General features: G+C 38.4%; 1 protein-coding gene and 1 long non-coding RNA gene across 2 annotated transcripts in view; both read right to left on the bottom strand.

Moving 5' to 3' along the window:
• The window catches only part of LOC121396472, a 42,619-nt gene extending 36,627 nt beyond the window's left edge, over positions 1–5,992 (bottom strand). Inside the window, exon 1 of the long non-coding RNA XR_005963057.1 lies at positions 4,792–5,992. This is a non-coding gene — a long non-coding RNA (uncharacterized LOC121396472). The remainder of the gene's footprint in view (positions 1–4,791) is intronic.
• Positions 5,993–13,013: 7,021 nt separating this feature from the next.
• The window catches only part of sik2.S (salt inducible kinase 2 S homeolog), a 102,369-nt gene continuing 100,271 nt past the window's right edge, over positions 13,014–15,111 (bottom strand). Inside the window, exon 15 of the mRNA XM_018227743.2 lies at positions 13,014–14,458. Within this exon, the coding sequence (XP_018083232.1) occupies positions 13,903–14,458 (556 nt within the window). The 3' untranslated portion in view covers positions 13,014–13,902. The remainder of the gene's footprint in view (positions 14,459–15,111) is intronic.

Raw genomic sequence — 15,111 nt, 5'->3', positions numbered from 1 at the left:
ACTGGCCCCATGTTCCAATCCCCTGCCCAAATCAAGGGTCTCTCCCACCTTGTCTGGACTGTCAAGAGGAAAATTAAGGACGAGGAAGGGAAAAGGTATGGGACAGATGCACATACATTTGCAATGAAATAAAAAGTGAAACTGCAGTGGAATCCAACCTTGAAGAGATGGGTTTAAACCTTATTCTGGAAAAAACTCACAATGCTGGAATTGCTGAGTGGGCGCATTTATAATGGGAAAGTGACATAACCCCGAGTGAGCCGGGAACAGCTCTAGTTAAAGGCTTTGAAGATCCATCTTGAACAGTGTTTCATGTATTTAAATAACTCAACTTTTATCTTCTCTCTGCCAAGTGACTGTATAACATTCATGCTTTTTAAATAACTTCATGAGGGTGCAATAGGAATATAGAGAAACACAACCCTACTCACAAACAGTTGTTTCCTCCTACTCATGCCTCAGCGTGAGGGTGACTTTTGGCTCCATCTCTCTGGCTCCATTGTGGGCTGTAAGTTTTCTGTCTTTTCAGCCAAGATACTCATCAAAAGATGGTTTAAAATAATAAGCTGAAATTATTTCTACAGGTTGCAAAGAGGTAATAATGTGACAATTAACTTTTGCTCTGTGATAGAAAAAAAAAATTAAAAGGGTAAAGTCACCTGAAAATGTACTTTTAGTATTCTACAGTTTATATGAATCTTAATAACTCTGCAGCTGGTCTTCTGGTTGGGGTTTCTAATACTGGTGACCATGGCAACTAAATGGCTGCTCTGTATTAAAGTATAATTTCAACAACATAACAAGCATATTATAAGATGCAGCTTAGAAAACTTAAGGGGGTATATTTACCAAAGAGCGGAACTAGAGCTTGCCACAGTGAAATACTGCCTCTCTCTATTTATTTTAAAAAGTGCTTTCATCAGTGGGTGCGCTCTGATTTTCACCCATTGATAAATTCTCTCAAAAGTCTCATGCATAGGAATTTCACCCTGGCAGACTGCGACCAGCTCTAGTTTCACTCTTTGATAATAAATATGCTCCTTTGGATGAACTCTTCAAGGGGTTGTTCACCTTCAAATACTTTTTTCAGTTCCGTTGGTTTCAAACAGTTCACCCGAAACTTTTTCCAATTACTTTCTATTTTCTATTAATTGATTAATAGACTTGCTTTATTAATTTACTATTAATAAAATGTATTAACTGTTATCTTATGTTGGGGAGCGGAAATCTGGTTACCTTCCCATTGCTGTTGTTGGCTTCTGGGGGGGGGGAGGTTGGGGGTGGTATCACTCCAACTTGCAGTTCAGCAGTAAAGAGTGACTTCAGAGCACAATACACATGACTGAAGGCACCTTGGAAACTAACAACATGTCTAGCCCCATGTCAGATCTTAAACTTAAATATAAAAAAACTGATTTTAGTGCAGAATTCTTCTGGGGCAACACTATTAACTGATGCTTTTTGAAAAAAAGAAACATATTTTCCTGTGACAGAATCCCTTTCAAGTGTCTAACCATTTCCACTGAACATCCCCTGTAATTATGGGCTGCTTGGTTTGCCTTTATAATAATCTGCCACAGGCCTTTATTCTCTTTACAGGTTTATTGGTTGTGAAAGTCCATTAGTGCTTGAAGGTAAGGATCTACATTTTATAAGTTTAAAGCATTTAATATAGAACTCCACTCAATAAAAATGTCTGCAATAGGGATGAGCTAAATGTTTTGCCTTGTTTTGCAGAGAAAAAAATGCCCATAGAGTATAATGGATAGTAAAATGTTTCTCGTGTTGCTCATTTATTTTAGGTGATTTTAAGAATCAGTTCCATGACAACATTTCGGCACCTAGGAAACAATAGCATTTGAAACAGTTGCTATTTTTTTTAGGCGAATGTGGGTAAATTCTTTGATAAATAAAAGAGTTAACATTTTAAGTATTTTGAAAAGCTTCTGAAACTTTCTAGAACGTCAGGCAAAGGTCAATAAATGTGATAACAATTTGAACTGCTTGTAAAATGGCAGGAACATGTTTAGAATTGCAATGTGGCTGCTACACAGTTTATGTACTTAATTAAAGGGCTTGTGGAAAATCTATTGTCCGTAAACTGTGCAGGTATTTAAGTACATTACTAAGGTGTGATTGACTAAGTACTTCTTGCACTGACTGCCCTTGCAAAGTCAAATTAGGGTGGGTAGAACTTGCACCACCAGCCTCTAGCTCGCCAGAACATTTGCATGCACAGAAATGAAGGGTGAAATGCTAATCACAACAGAAACAGCCTCAAAATATGTTTCATTGTAACGTAAAATAAATCCAAATTGCCAGCAATTAAAAGGATACTATCAAAGTTTGTAGCTAAAGACTGAAGGTATATTTAACAAGGCATATTCAACATATACTATCCAATAAGGCTCATGGCAGCTTCAGTGGGGTAACAAGCGCACGATGGAGCCCCCTGCCTGCCTGTTGCTTTTACTGTCACTCATCGTTCAAATTTGCAATCACACCTCCGTCCTCTACAAATCACTTCTCAGCCGTCAGTCATACGAACTCCGCCCTCAGCCTTCTGTCCTCAGCCTTCCGCCCTTAGCCCTCCATCCTCCGCCCTCAGCCTTCCGCCCTCAGTCCTCTTCCTTCCAGGGAAGGAACATAAGTATGTAAGTTGTAAGTTTTTTGCTGAGAGGTTTGTTTTTGTAAGTAATTATTAGTGAAGTTCTTAAACCTGACTTTTTTGCCAACCTGACTGTCCCATCCCTGTCAGTTAAAGTTTCTAATGCTACACAAATATGGCAGCCCCCTCATACAGGAACATGGGGCATCAGACAGGTAATATAAAAGCATTGTGCAAATAGTTTTTGGCAAAGTTATAAGTAGCTGTCAAAGGCAATATTATGATATAAAAAAAAAATATATATATATACTGTATATATATATATATATATATATATATATATATATATATATATATATATATATATATATATATATATATATATATATTTATACACAAACGACAGTAACTTTAACAGGAACATGACACCCACAGGGTTTTCTACAATCAAAAGGTAGCAAGATTTATTAATCTTGAAGAATCCTGAATGCTGCATCCTGGCTAAAGGAGTTCAAAGGCTAGTTCACCTTTAAATTAACATTTAATATGAAATTCAGAAACAACTGGTTTCATTTGTTATTATTTGTGTGTGTGTGTTTTTTTTAAAATTATCCAGCAGCTCTTCAGTTGTGACATTCATCGACTATCTGGTTGCGAAGGTCCAAATTACAAATTACCCTAGCAGCCATGCTTCTTGAATTAAAATTCTTGAAAAGCTGCTAAGAATTGGCCATTCTACAGCATTAAAAGTTAACTTAAAAGGTGGCTTCGCTCTACATAAATGCTGAAATCTGATTGGGCAGTTTGTCTGCTATAGACCATCAAGTACACTATCTCAGGGAACTGACTGGTGAGGGCATGGTGCATGAGCAGATGTAGTGAAGAGGAGACACAGATCCTGCAGTTTCAATAGTTTGAGCTGTTGGCTCCTGTGCCAACAGGCATGTCGACAGTATAGTATACATCTGTTCAGCGTGCTGGCTGATCACTCAGGAAATGGAGTATATAGGCCATTATATGGCCACCTTTAAAGGAGAACTAAAGCTTAATTGAAGAAGAAGGGCAGAAATGTTGTACATTATATTTTGGGCTTTTATATCAGCCAACGGCAACCACAGCCATTCAGCAGGGAAGATCTGTATCTCCAAAGATGCCCCAGTAGCTCCCCATCTTCTTTTCTGCTGATTCACTGCACATGCTTTATGCTGCTGTCACTTACTGAGCTTAGGGACCCACTCACAATATATAGTACACATAGAATAGAAAAGTTGTAATATGTGGCTGATTAGTAAATAATATTGATTATATAAGATTTTTGGTACATGAAATCGTAGAAACCAAATAATCAGCATCAGAATTTAATAATCAGCTATGTAGTATCAACTTATATGACAGACAAACTTCATTTTCTGCTTGATGATTGGTGACGACCCCTAAATTAGCGTCTCAACAGCCAATCACACAATGAGCATGTGAGTGACAAAAGCCAAAATGGGACACTCCTGTGACAAATTTGAAAGCCTGGATTATTACTACTATAGAGATTCTGAACCTTTAGGCGAGTTCAATAAATTCAGCATATAAAGCATGGCATTTTTTAGTCATTAATTTCCTTTAAATCAATCCTACAGCTGTCCAAATATGGCATCACAAATGCAAAAAAAAGTCCAGAGTGAGATTTACCTCTGCTAGTTCTATGTGAATCATCTCAAACTTAACCCGATATTTTGAGATTACAGTGCAATTTTTGCTTGCAAATATGACACAGTAAGTAAACATCAAAATGGCACATATAATGCTGTTCAAAGCTTAAGAAAAAGCGTTCAGCTATATGAAACCAAGAAGAGTGTGTAAATCAGGTTTGACAGAGCAGAGCTTATTGGAGAACTCTCTAGCATTTGTTCGTGGACCTAGAAAAAGTTTTATGTGCGGTGTTACTTTTAAGAATCTATCGCTATGTTTGCTGGACTTCAGTGCCAATCTTGCTGTAACACATGCAATATATACGCTAGCATAAGGGGATTTGTATTCAAGTAACTTTTAGCTGGTGTAATTGCTGGCAGGGCCATATTTAATAATTGTGCGGCCCTAGACCACTCGGCTACTTGCACCTCCCTGCCCCCGGCTGCTCGGCATCATCCTCCAACCACCTCAGCATGTCACCCATTCACTGTTGCCACTACCTGCTTTGATCCCCTCCGATCTTCTTCTTTGCAGTCATCTTCACTGGGGACTGGGCAAGTGGGAGATTAAAATGTCTGTTAAAATCTCCCTCCCAGCCCCTAATACAGCTGTGGCTGAAAGGAACAGGAGAAATCCCGGGCTTTCACTGTGCTATCATTGTGCTATCCCTAGGCGAACCGGTTCATCTTGGCACGGCAGAAACCATCTGATTACACCATCCAGATACACTGCGCAGGGGTCTTACAAAGAACGACACAGTAGGCACGTGTGTTGCAAAGCAAGTTCCGATTTATTAGGGTTACAGCAGTTGCTTATATAGCCAATATGACGTGTAACAAAGGTATGCCTTAGCCTAAGGGAAAACAAAAAAGTATTATTCTGTGTGTCCCCAGAAAGAAACTTTGTAGAAGTTGTAAGAGTGGGGTGTGTTGGTATGCGTGATAAGAAGAGATAAGAAACATATTCGCCCAAGGGCATTGGGGGCTGCTCAGGCCAGCTGGGGAGTATGTGCCATATATGCATGTTTTGCACAAAGAAGTTTGAGCAAGGACAGAAGTTTCAAGGATAGAAGTTAACCCTTTCAGTGGCCAGCAGACAGCATACCGCATCCAGCCTTCACTCTCCCAAAGCCTGGGCCTTTGTGGCCTGCCCACAGATCTGTGACTGGTTGTTGGAACACACAACCTCTGCTGCATAAATACACTCTCAGAGCAGAGAAGGTCCAAAATGAGAGCTTTTATTCTGATTATGTGGCAGAGAACTAACACACAGTTCATTATCAGCAAATGAACCAGCACATATTCTTACAGCACAGGAGACCTTCAGTTATTCTTCAGACTTGCATGATGGTATTAAGTCATGTCAGGTCTTCATATACTTATACTTGGCTTTTTATACTTTTTAGTTCCCATTAAGTTAGATTTTTTTTTTTAGTCCATCCCGCTCCCCAGTGGCAGCTTTCTAAACCCTAAATGGTTTGATCAACATGCCGCAAGATGTTGTGCGGAGATCATCAGTGTTTTTGTACCCATTGACCAGGCCCTGGCATGCTATATACCCTTGCCCCATTATACCATCAACTTTCTCAAGTCCAAAGCAAACCCTGCCCCTTGGCTGTGGTTCCCTCTCATACATAGAGAAAAATAAATTTCCCTTGTTTGTTATAGTTTATACAGGAGCAGTGACCAGCTCCATGTTGTAGCTCCCACCCTTCCCAACTATAGTCAGGTGATCCCACTGGTGTCTAATAAAAGGGCAGCCAAGTATGGAGGTTTACTTTGAAAGCAGCTAGTAAGTTGCAGGTGAAACGTATTCGTCCCTTTTATAAAATGTATAATGAAACCATAGAATTCTTAATGAATCAGATGAAAATTGAGCATAGGACTGGCCAGATATGGGATGACTTTGACGTAGTTGGCCAGCTTAAATATATTGCAATATATGGACAAACAATCCCTGTGTTGTTTAAAGGGTAAGGCATTTTTCAGTAGCAGTATGCACAAAATGTCTCTCTCTTAAATATATTGATAATGGGTTGAGTGCAGAGGACTCTTATATTTGTCTATATGTATTTTGTGGTCACAGCCTCATTGCACCCCCGCCTAATGGTTTTAAAAAAATTAGTGGTGAGCACAACTTTCCCTTGTCCATCTCATACATGACATACTTGTATGTATACTACATGCATCACCGCATTGTGACTGTTTCCAAGTTACTAATACAGTCCCTCACATGCATAGAATAAAACACAGAAGTCATACTGAAACACCTTTATTAAATGCAAACCACATTATCCACTTCTGCTTCAATTACTTAGCCAAACTGTAATTGACAACACCCCTTGTGCACTGAGCGTAAAACAATCAGCTGACTAATATGGATGTTTTTTAAACATCAAATAAAAATAACCTTTCCATATATTCGTCTAAATACTCTCATTAGCTCCATCTCAGCAGCAGGTAGTTACATGTCATTTATTGCATTAAATAACAATAACATAAATTGGCTTTCCTATACAATGAACCTGTAAGATGATTTATTTTAAGGGGCAGAGACCCCCCCCCCAATAAGCATGATTACCTTTATTGCAAAACCGTTTTCCTTAAAAACACACAAACATTTTTTTTTAAAACAAAAATTCAAGTTGCCTCCCCACCCTCACAGAATGGTCTGTTCCACACATGGCTCACCTGAGAATGCTCTGGAGAAATTAGAAGGGGAAGGTAGGGGAGTAGAAGTAATATTCTTTGTTTTTCACTTTCTGGCCACAGGTTTCTGTTCTATTGAAGTCTACAGATATCACTGCTAAGTAAGCAGTATTGCAGCTCCCACACCTAAGTATACAACATACTGTATTAAAAGGTATACTTTGAGCATAAAAGGAGCAACACCTTTATCTTTAATATATTAATCCTCTTTGAATAGCAAGCTCATAAAAACGGCCTTGATCATTCCCAGATAATATCTGTAAGTATGTACAGCTAATATCTGACATCAGATTAAAGTTTTGCCATTAATGAGATCTTTTGTGTGGGTATCCTGTAAACCCCATAAGTAATAAAACGCACTAAATTTGGCCAGGAGCAGTAACCCATAGTAGCCAATAAGATATTGGCTTTTTAACAGGTGACCAGTAAGTGATACCTGCTGATTGGTTACTGCACCTGGGCAAAGTTAGTGCCTTTTATTACATAACCCCATAAGAGTAGTGAATGTTTCCTGTTTCGCTTTGTCGAAAAATTTACGAATTACCCGCAAAATAGTGAAAAAATTTGCGTGAAAATCATAAAATTGGAAAGTTTCACAAAAAAAATCATATAATTTGGACATTTTCACGAAAAAATCATGAAAATCTGAAATAATTTGGACATTTTCACGAAAAATCATGAAAATCGGAAATTGACGCCCGCGTTAAAGTCAATGGGCGTCCGAATAGTCTTGACGTGAGCGGATTTTGACGCAAGTGACTTTTCAGATGCACATCCAAAAAATTTTGATGCTGGCGAAATTTCGCTGGAGATTCAAGTATTTATTCGCTGGCGGTGAAACGCGGAAATTCACCGCAAATTCGTGCCAGGTGAATTTATTTGCCCATCACAACATAAGAGCATTGAGTAATGCAAACAATTGGGAGCTTGTCAGTTCTTGTGTCCTGCTAGATGTTAGCATGCACTCAAAACTTGTTTTTGTTTTACAAGGAGTGAGTTAAGAGAATTGAAGGTGCATCTGATTTATAAATGCCCCTTGAAAATGAAGATTTCTTTACAGGGTTAAATTATACCTTTAAAGCTGCCTCCTAATTTTCACTTGGCATAGGATATGAGAAAACTTGAGAAGTTGTTTCTGCTACAGCCATGACTGTTTTTGACTGCCCACTTCATATGTATGGCCCTGGTCTGCTAGGCAACATCCCCGGTTAGCGCTATAAAAAGGATTATAACACCACAGGAGGGCTATGAAACCTTTGCCATCATAGATAAGTCAACTCACATTGGTAACAACTAACAAATATAGGAAGTAAAATAAATACATATCTTGACCTCCTAATTTTATTGCAAAAGAGAAAAATACTGTATGTGTATTCATCCCCCTATATCCCAAACATTCTATATAGCACTGTATACAAGGCCAGTGTTGCTTTTTATGGTCCCATCGGTCCTAGATCAGACTGCAGTGCACCTGTGGGAATTCAGCACCAATGAAAACCATGAATCATTTTGAGCAATACAGTTTTTCTGACCTGAGATATGGAGTTCTGGTTAAATAGATTTGTGTTGGGCTTGTAATAACTGAATCCAAATAAATATATTAACATTCATTTTCTAAAAAAGTTTATTTTGATTTAGGGTGCTTTGTTTTTCCCCGTTTAGAGCTACAAAACTTCGTAAAATTGCACCAGAAAATTGAAACAAACACTATTGCAATGCAAACGATGAGCTAGATATTGTACATGTATTGGACCCATTATCCAGAATGCTCAGGGCCTGGGGTTTTCAAGATAACCGATCTTTCCATAATTTGGATCTTCATACCTTAAGGGTCAGGCCACACAGGGCGTTTCGGGGAGATTTGGTCGCCTGGCGACCAATCACCTGGTTTTTGCGGCGACCAATCTCTTCAAACGCCTTCCCTGACTCTGCACTGGCTAAAATTAAAAAACGCCGGCGCAAATCACACGCGGCGGTTCGTTTTCCAAGGAACTCCGGGCGACTTTGGAAAACGAATCACCGCGTGTGATTAGCGTTTTTTCTTTTTAGACGGCGCAGAGTCAGGGAAGGCGTTTGGGGAGATTGGTTGCCGCAAAAACGGGGCGATTGGTCGCCAGGCGACCAAATCTCCCCAAAACTCCCTGTGTGGACTTACCCTTAGTCTAATAGAAAATCATTCATTCATCATCAATCATAAAACAACCCAATAGACTGGTTGGGATCAAGTACAAGGTACGGTTTTATTATTACAGAGTAGAATGAAATAATTTTTAAAAATTTGGATTATAAAATGCAGATAAAATGGAGTCTATGGGAGATGACCTTTCGGTAACTCGGAGCTTTCTGGATAACAGTTTCCAGATAACAGATCTCCATATCAGTACTTGATTTAATTGATATTTCTTTTTTTTTAACCTGTTGTGATACATTTGCTTTTTACATTTTAATAAAATGGAAAAAAAAAAGAGTTAAAAGGATACCAATTTGTTGGTGCTTAATACTATACTAGAACGATATTTACTATTGCATTTGTACTGTGCACAGCTCAATGCAGAGTTCCACTGGCCTTAGGTTGAAGGCACACAGGGAGTCTGATCTACTTCATCGGAGCTACACGTAGGAAGGGGTTTGCTTTACTCTGTCCTTGCACAAAATGCTGCTATTGAATATACATTTCTGTCTGATGTGGACAAAGCAGTTCATTTCCTGAAACTCTCATTCTGTAATGAAGATAGTTTCTAACATTTGATCATCACCATTTATAAATGTCACTTTGAAAGGGATGATATCATTATTCATTACTAATGCGGAAGCCCTATCTTAGCCTTAAATGAAGGCGGTCGGACTCCTTATACGTCAGTCATTAGGGTTGGAGCTAAAGAAATTGTCCCCCAATACAGCCCTAGTAATGAATGACACAAATGTGTCCCTAGGTATAGTAAGCTATACCATCCAATCAATAGCAAACAGGTGACCAGCAAATGCTGCCTATGGGTTATTGCACTTGGGCAAATTTAATTACATATGGGGAATAATATATTTTTTAACATAGCACAACAGAGTCAAGAATGAAGGCTAGTATACATCTAGGGGCACATTTACTAAGGGTCGAAGTGAATTTTCGGATTTAAAAACTTCGAATTGCGAAGTAATTTTTGTGTACTTCGACCATCGAATAGGCCAAATTCGTCTTTGATTCGAATTAAAAATACTTCGAATATTCGACCATTCGAAAATCTAAGTACTGTCTCTTTAAAAAACGTCAACTTCGACACTTCGCCACCTTAAACCTGCCGAATTGCTATGTTAGCCTATGGGGACCTCCTAGAACCTATAGCCAAAATTTGGCTAAGTTTTAAAAAGTCGAAGTATTTTTTTTTTGAAAATCGTTCGATCGATCAATTAAATCGTTCGAATCGATCGATTCAAACGATTTCTACGATTGATCGAACGATTTCAATTCAACCGAAAACGGCCAAAAAAATTCGATGGTCGAATTTCAACGTTTTTTAACTTCGAAATTTGACCCTTGATAAATCTGCCCCCTAATGTGTTTTTCAGCTAATTTGAATTAACCTGAATTTTTACCAAACTCAAACATTTGCTTATTTATTAAAAAGTTTAAATCTGAAAAACTTGATCAAATAAAACTTGGGGGGGGGGGAACTTACATGCATTGGATGCCTATAGTACATATGATTTTCAATGGGTCTACAAACTGGCAAAAACATTTAAAAAATGAGAATAGAAAAAAAAAAGCTTACATTTTGCAGCCGACAACCCCCATTGACTTCTAGATGAACGTGCAAGCTGTTAGACGCTGAATCGAGTTTTCCTAAGGTTTTTTCACTTAAATAAATATCAAACATTTGAATTTTGGAAACTCAAATTTGAAATCAGCAGTCTTTGAGCAGAAACATTTGAATCCGGATAAAAAATATAATCCAAATGACAATAATCAGCCTCTTACTCTAACAAGGTGGGTGTCATAATGGGAATGGAATGAAAAAGGACAGCTTTTATTGACATCTATATATTTCAAGTGTTAAAACAGTAAAATGCTGGAGTATCTGTCATTTTAGAAGAATGATGCAATAGTCTCCATCATTATGGCCTTACAACAAAAGTTGCATGGTTGAAAATTCACTGTAAAAGGGTGTTAATGTAAAAGCAAATGGTTCATTTTTATTACTTGTAATGAAAGATTATACACCATATGTAACGAACACTTACTTTAACAATGTTAGTTTATTTATAGATTCCCATATGACTGTTGCAGAATTGCTTCCTATATCTTGCCAAAACACAGGTCTAGGGATATCCATATTGTGTGCGAATTAGTGATAACCATCAAAGGAAGTGACTACTCAGAAAAAACTCTGAGACGGAGAAGCAAAAGTCGAGTTGAGTAGGATGAGAGTTTATCAAGTACCATTGTGGAACAAAAATCTCTGGTTAAAGGAGAAGGAAAGTCATTGTGCACTTGGGGTGCCAAACGTTAGGCACTCCCAAGTGATTGTATGTACTTACCTGAAACCCCAAGCCGATGCTCATATCTGCAGAAAACTGCACACGCCCAGGGTTATACCAGTGAGCACCAGGGATCGCTTCTCTTCCATCTTCTTCTTTCTTCAAGTTTCCTGCGGCAAACACATGTGCAGTAGAACGAAATAGCCAAACTAAAAAGTCGGCTATTTCATTCAACTGCGCATGCGTTTGCCCCGGGAAACTTGAAGAAAGAAGAAGACGGAAGAGAAGCGATCCCTGGTGCTCACTGGTAAAACTCCGGGCTGGTGCAGTTTTCTGCTGATAGGAGCACCGGCCTGAGGTTTCAGATAAGTCAACAGAATCACTTGGGGGCTGTCTAAAATTTGGAACCCCCAAGTGCACAAAGACTTTCCTTCTCCTTTAAATAAACAATGAGGGTTGGTAGTTTCTATGAGTGAAAATTAAAAAGACCACAAGCCCCCCCCCCCCACCACTTTCAGGAGGATTGTGCTTACTATGGGGAAATACTCTTCTGGTATCTTTCTATACAGTATAAGAAAAATGGCAGTCGTCCCTTCTTCAAAGTGCCAATTAGGTTCCCTGCTTTCAAGAACTTCATGCTATGCTAGGCCTCAAGCCCTTCTGGGATCTTGTATGGATTTGTAGCACAAAAAGTGGTCCAAGGAATATGATAAGGAGCCTTATCCTATATAGACAATGCAAAAACTGCAAGCTGAGCCTTGATACAAATGAAATGGGGCAAAAGAAAAATATATATTCAGCTCTTCAAATTTCTATTGTACAAATCGTAAGTACAAAGAAAAATAAAGGTATAGATAGTGGCCAATATAGGGTTCACATGTAGGATCTGAAGTCATATTAGATCAATGGTGTGTACTGAAATTTTTCCTGGGTCAGAATGAAGAGATGCCTGCTTAGTCCTTCTTTAATAACGCAACAACAAAAGGAATTAACACTACTAGCTTCTTTTCTGTTATAATGCTTCGTACATAATGGGAGGTGCTATTACATTATGGCTATTTTCAATCTTGAATTGACAGAAAGTGCAGCGTATACTGTGAACGAGGACATACCATCGTATCTAAGTTACAAACTCAGCTAAGGTAACCTCCTTTGATTAGAATACTATACACATGATTTGCATTTATGTACAATTATTCCCTCACTGTAGCTGTGTGTGAACATCAATTTCCATGGTAAATATATCAACAGTTCATGACATTAAATAGAATTAAATATTGCTATAATACTTTTTGAAACATTTTCTCTACACATGAGCGATCAAGACACAGAATTCATTAAACAATTTAGCATTCCACACAGTGGAACAAACATACGTACACACAGACTCTGAACGGACTTTGGATGTAGCATTGATATAAATGGGGCATGGTCATTTTTCCACCGGAGGGGAAAAAAAAAAGTAGAATCTAGTATGAAAAAGAACCCAAGAAAGGCACAGAACTACCACACTTCACACATTATTTTTGTAGCTCATTTTGTGATTTCCTGATTCTAAAATCTAGATAGTTACCAAATGTACAAAGCTTCTTCAACAAACAGCAACATACAATATTACTGTGACTTCAAAACATAGTCTGAATTATTATTTCTTCATTGTATTCTTAAAAAGTGACACGCCTTGTCTTGTCTCCTAAGGCTGCCGTGTGTCTCTAAAAGTGAGCTTGAAGCACTACAATGAGGAACATTGTATGTCTTGCCTTGGTTCTCAAGTTCAAACACTCCGGTTATTATCATAGGTTTTTCCAAGAGCTCAAGCTAATTTCAAAAACAGTACTGTAATGTTATTTTGTGCATTCACATTCAAGTCTCTTCCTTTTCCCAAGGCTTCTAACGTCCTGTTTCTCCAAGCAACATTAGTGTAGAAGTCGGGTAGCTGGTTTGGGTTCCCAGCTTCTCCGTGTTGTACTGCAAGGTGCTTGCTGCCAAAGTCAGTCACTTAGAATGCAGTCATGTTCTAAGCAATGTTGGTGGAGTTTTTATTTCCTTTTTACAATAAGGATTACATTAAAAAGAACAATTCCTTCCCACAAAATGAATATTGCTTAATAAAAGATGAACTCCGCAATTTAGATCTGAGGTCATTTTATAAAGTCCAGTGTCTTATTGTGCTGTAGGAGGTCAGTATGATATACTCCTGTAATTTCTCCTCTACAGGACCTCAGGTTTCTAGGACACTAAATCTGGAATCTCAGCAAACCAGCTTTTTTAACGCTGGAATGAGGCCAAGGGCAGGAGGATAAGTAATGATTTTTTTTTCTTATTTGGGTGGGACAACAAGAATAAAAAGCTTTTAAAAATTCGCACTTTCTTCCTTAATTTTTTCAGCCTTGCCCTGAAGCATGACCACAGACACAGTATTCCATACAATGTCTAATTTACTAAAACATATCCACTATGTGAATCAACAGTCTCCATCATTTCGCAGTCACACGGCTCGCCGAGGGCCAGTGTTTCATAAGACGACTGTGGGCCAGGTCCTGCTAGATTACTCTGGTTTTCAGGCAAAGTCATAACACCTTGTTGAGTTGAGTTCATAGAATACTGACACTGGTTTGTGTATTCTGGCTCGTGGGATGGCACTCCTGATAATTCACAGGTCTGATAAGCATACTGCAAAGAAGGTTGTTGCACAGACATCTGTGCCGTTACCTGTGGCTGGCTAGGTTGCACCAGGTTCTGCATCTGCTGGGAATGTAACTTGTGATACTGACTTAAGAATGGGTCATATTGCATTTCATCAGAAGCTGGTTCCATAACAGGGCTAAGTGGCTGAGACAAACCAAATTGTGTCTGTTGCACTGGGTCCTGGTGTGACAAGGGTAGCTGCGGTGTCTGCATGGGATAAGAGGTTTCAGCTATCTGCATCTGGTTGAAATAAGCCTGCAGCTGCGGTTGCTTTTGAAGGAAAAGACGTTTCTGGAGCAATCTATTGGATTAACAAAAAAGTGAATTAACCTCACAATAATTGCAACATTACCCTATTGTTTGTAGGGTAGGCACTCAAAGAGCAAATCCTCCAGGCAGTTGTAGTTAAAAAGTATTTATTGAAGTACAAGTATGGATTACAGCCTTATGCCTTTCGTGTTCTCACAACACTAAAGGGCAGATTTACCGAGGGTCGAATTTTGAAATTGGAAAAACTTCAAAATTCGAATTCAAAAAGAATAGGTCTGTTTTCGAGCGAAATCGAATTGTACGAATCAAAGTAATAGCTCATTCAAATCTAATTTGAATCCCAAATTAGAATAGATTTTTTCCCAAATTTGATCCCAAATTAGATTTGATTTTTTCAAAGTCCACCAATTGACTCCAAATAGGTTCTAGGAGGTCCCCCATAGGCTAAAACTGCAATTAGGCAGGTTTTAGATGGTGAATGGTCGAAGTTGAATTTTTAAAGAGACAGTCAGTACATAAAAATAAATTTTGAAATTCTAATTGAATTTGGACTATTCCCTAGTCAGAGTACATAAAAATTAGCTCGAAATTCGAATTTTTTTATTTCAAATTTTCACTTCGACCTTTGATAAATCTGCTACTGGTGAGTTACACAAACAAGATATTTAAAACATACTTATAATT

This window comes from Xenopus laevis, chromosome 7S, assembly GCF_017654675.1.
Source record: "Xenopus laevis strain J_2021 chromosome 7S, Xenopus_laevis_v10.1, whole genome shotgun sequence".
Classification (NCBI taxonomy): Eukaryota; Metazoa; Chordata; class Amphibia; order Anura; family Pipidae; genus Xenopus; species Xenopus laevis.
Note: the sequence above shows the minus strand (reverse complement) of the source record. Positions and strands in the feature narration are given on the sequence as shown.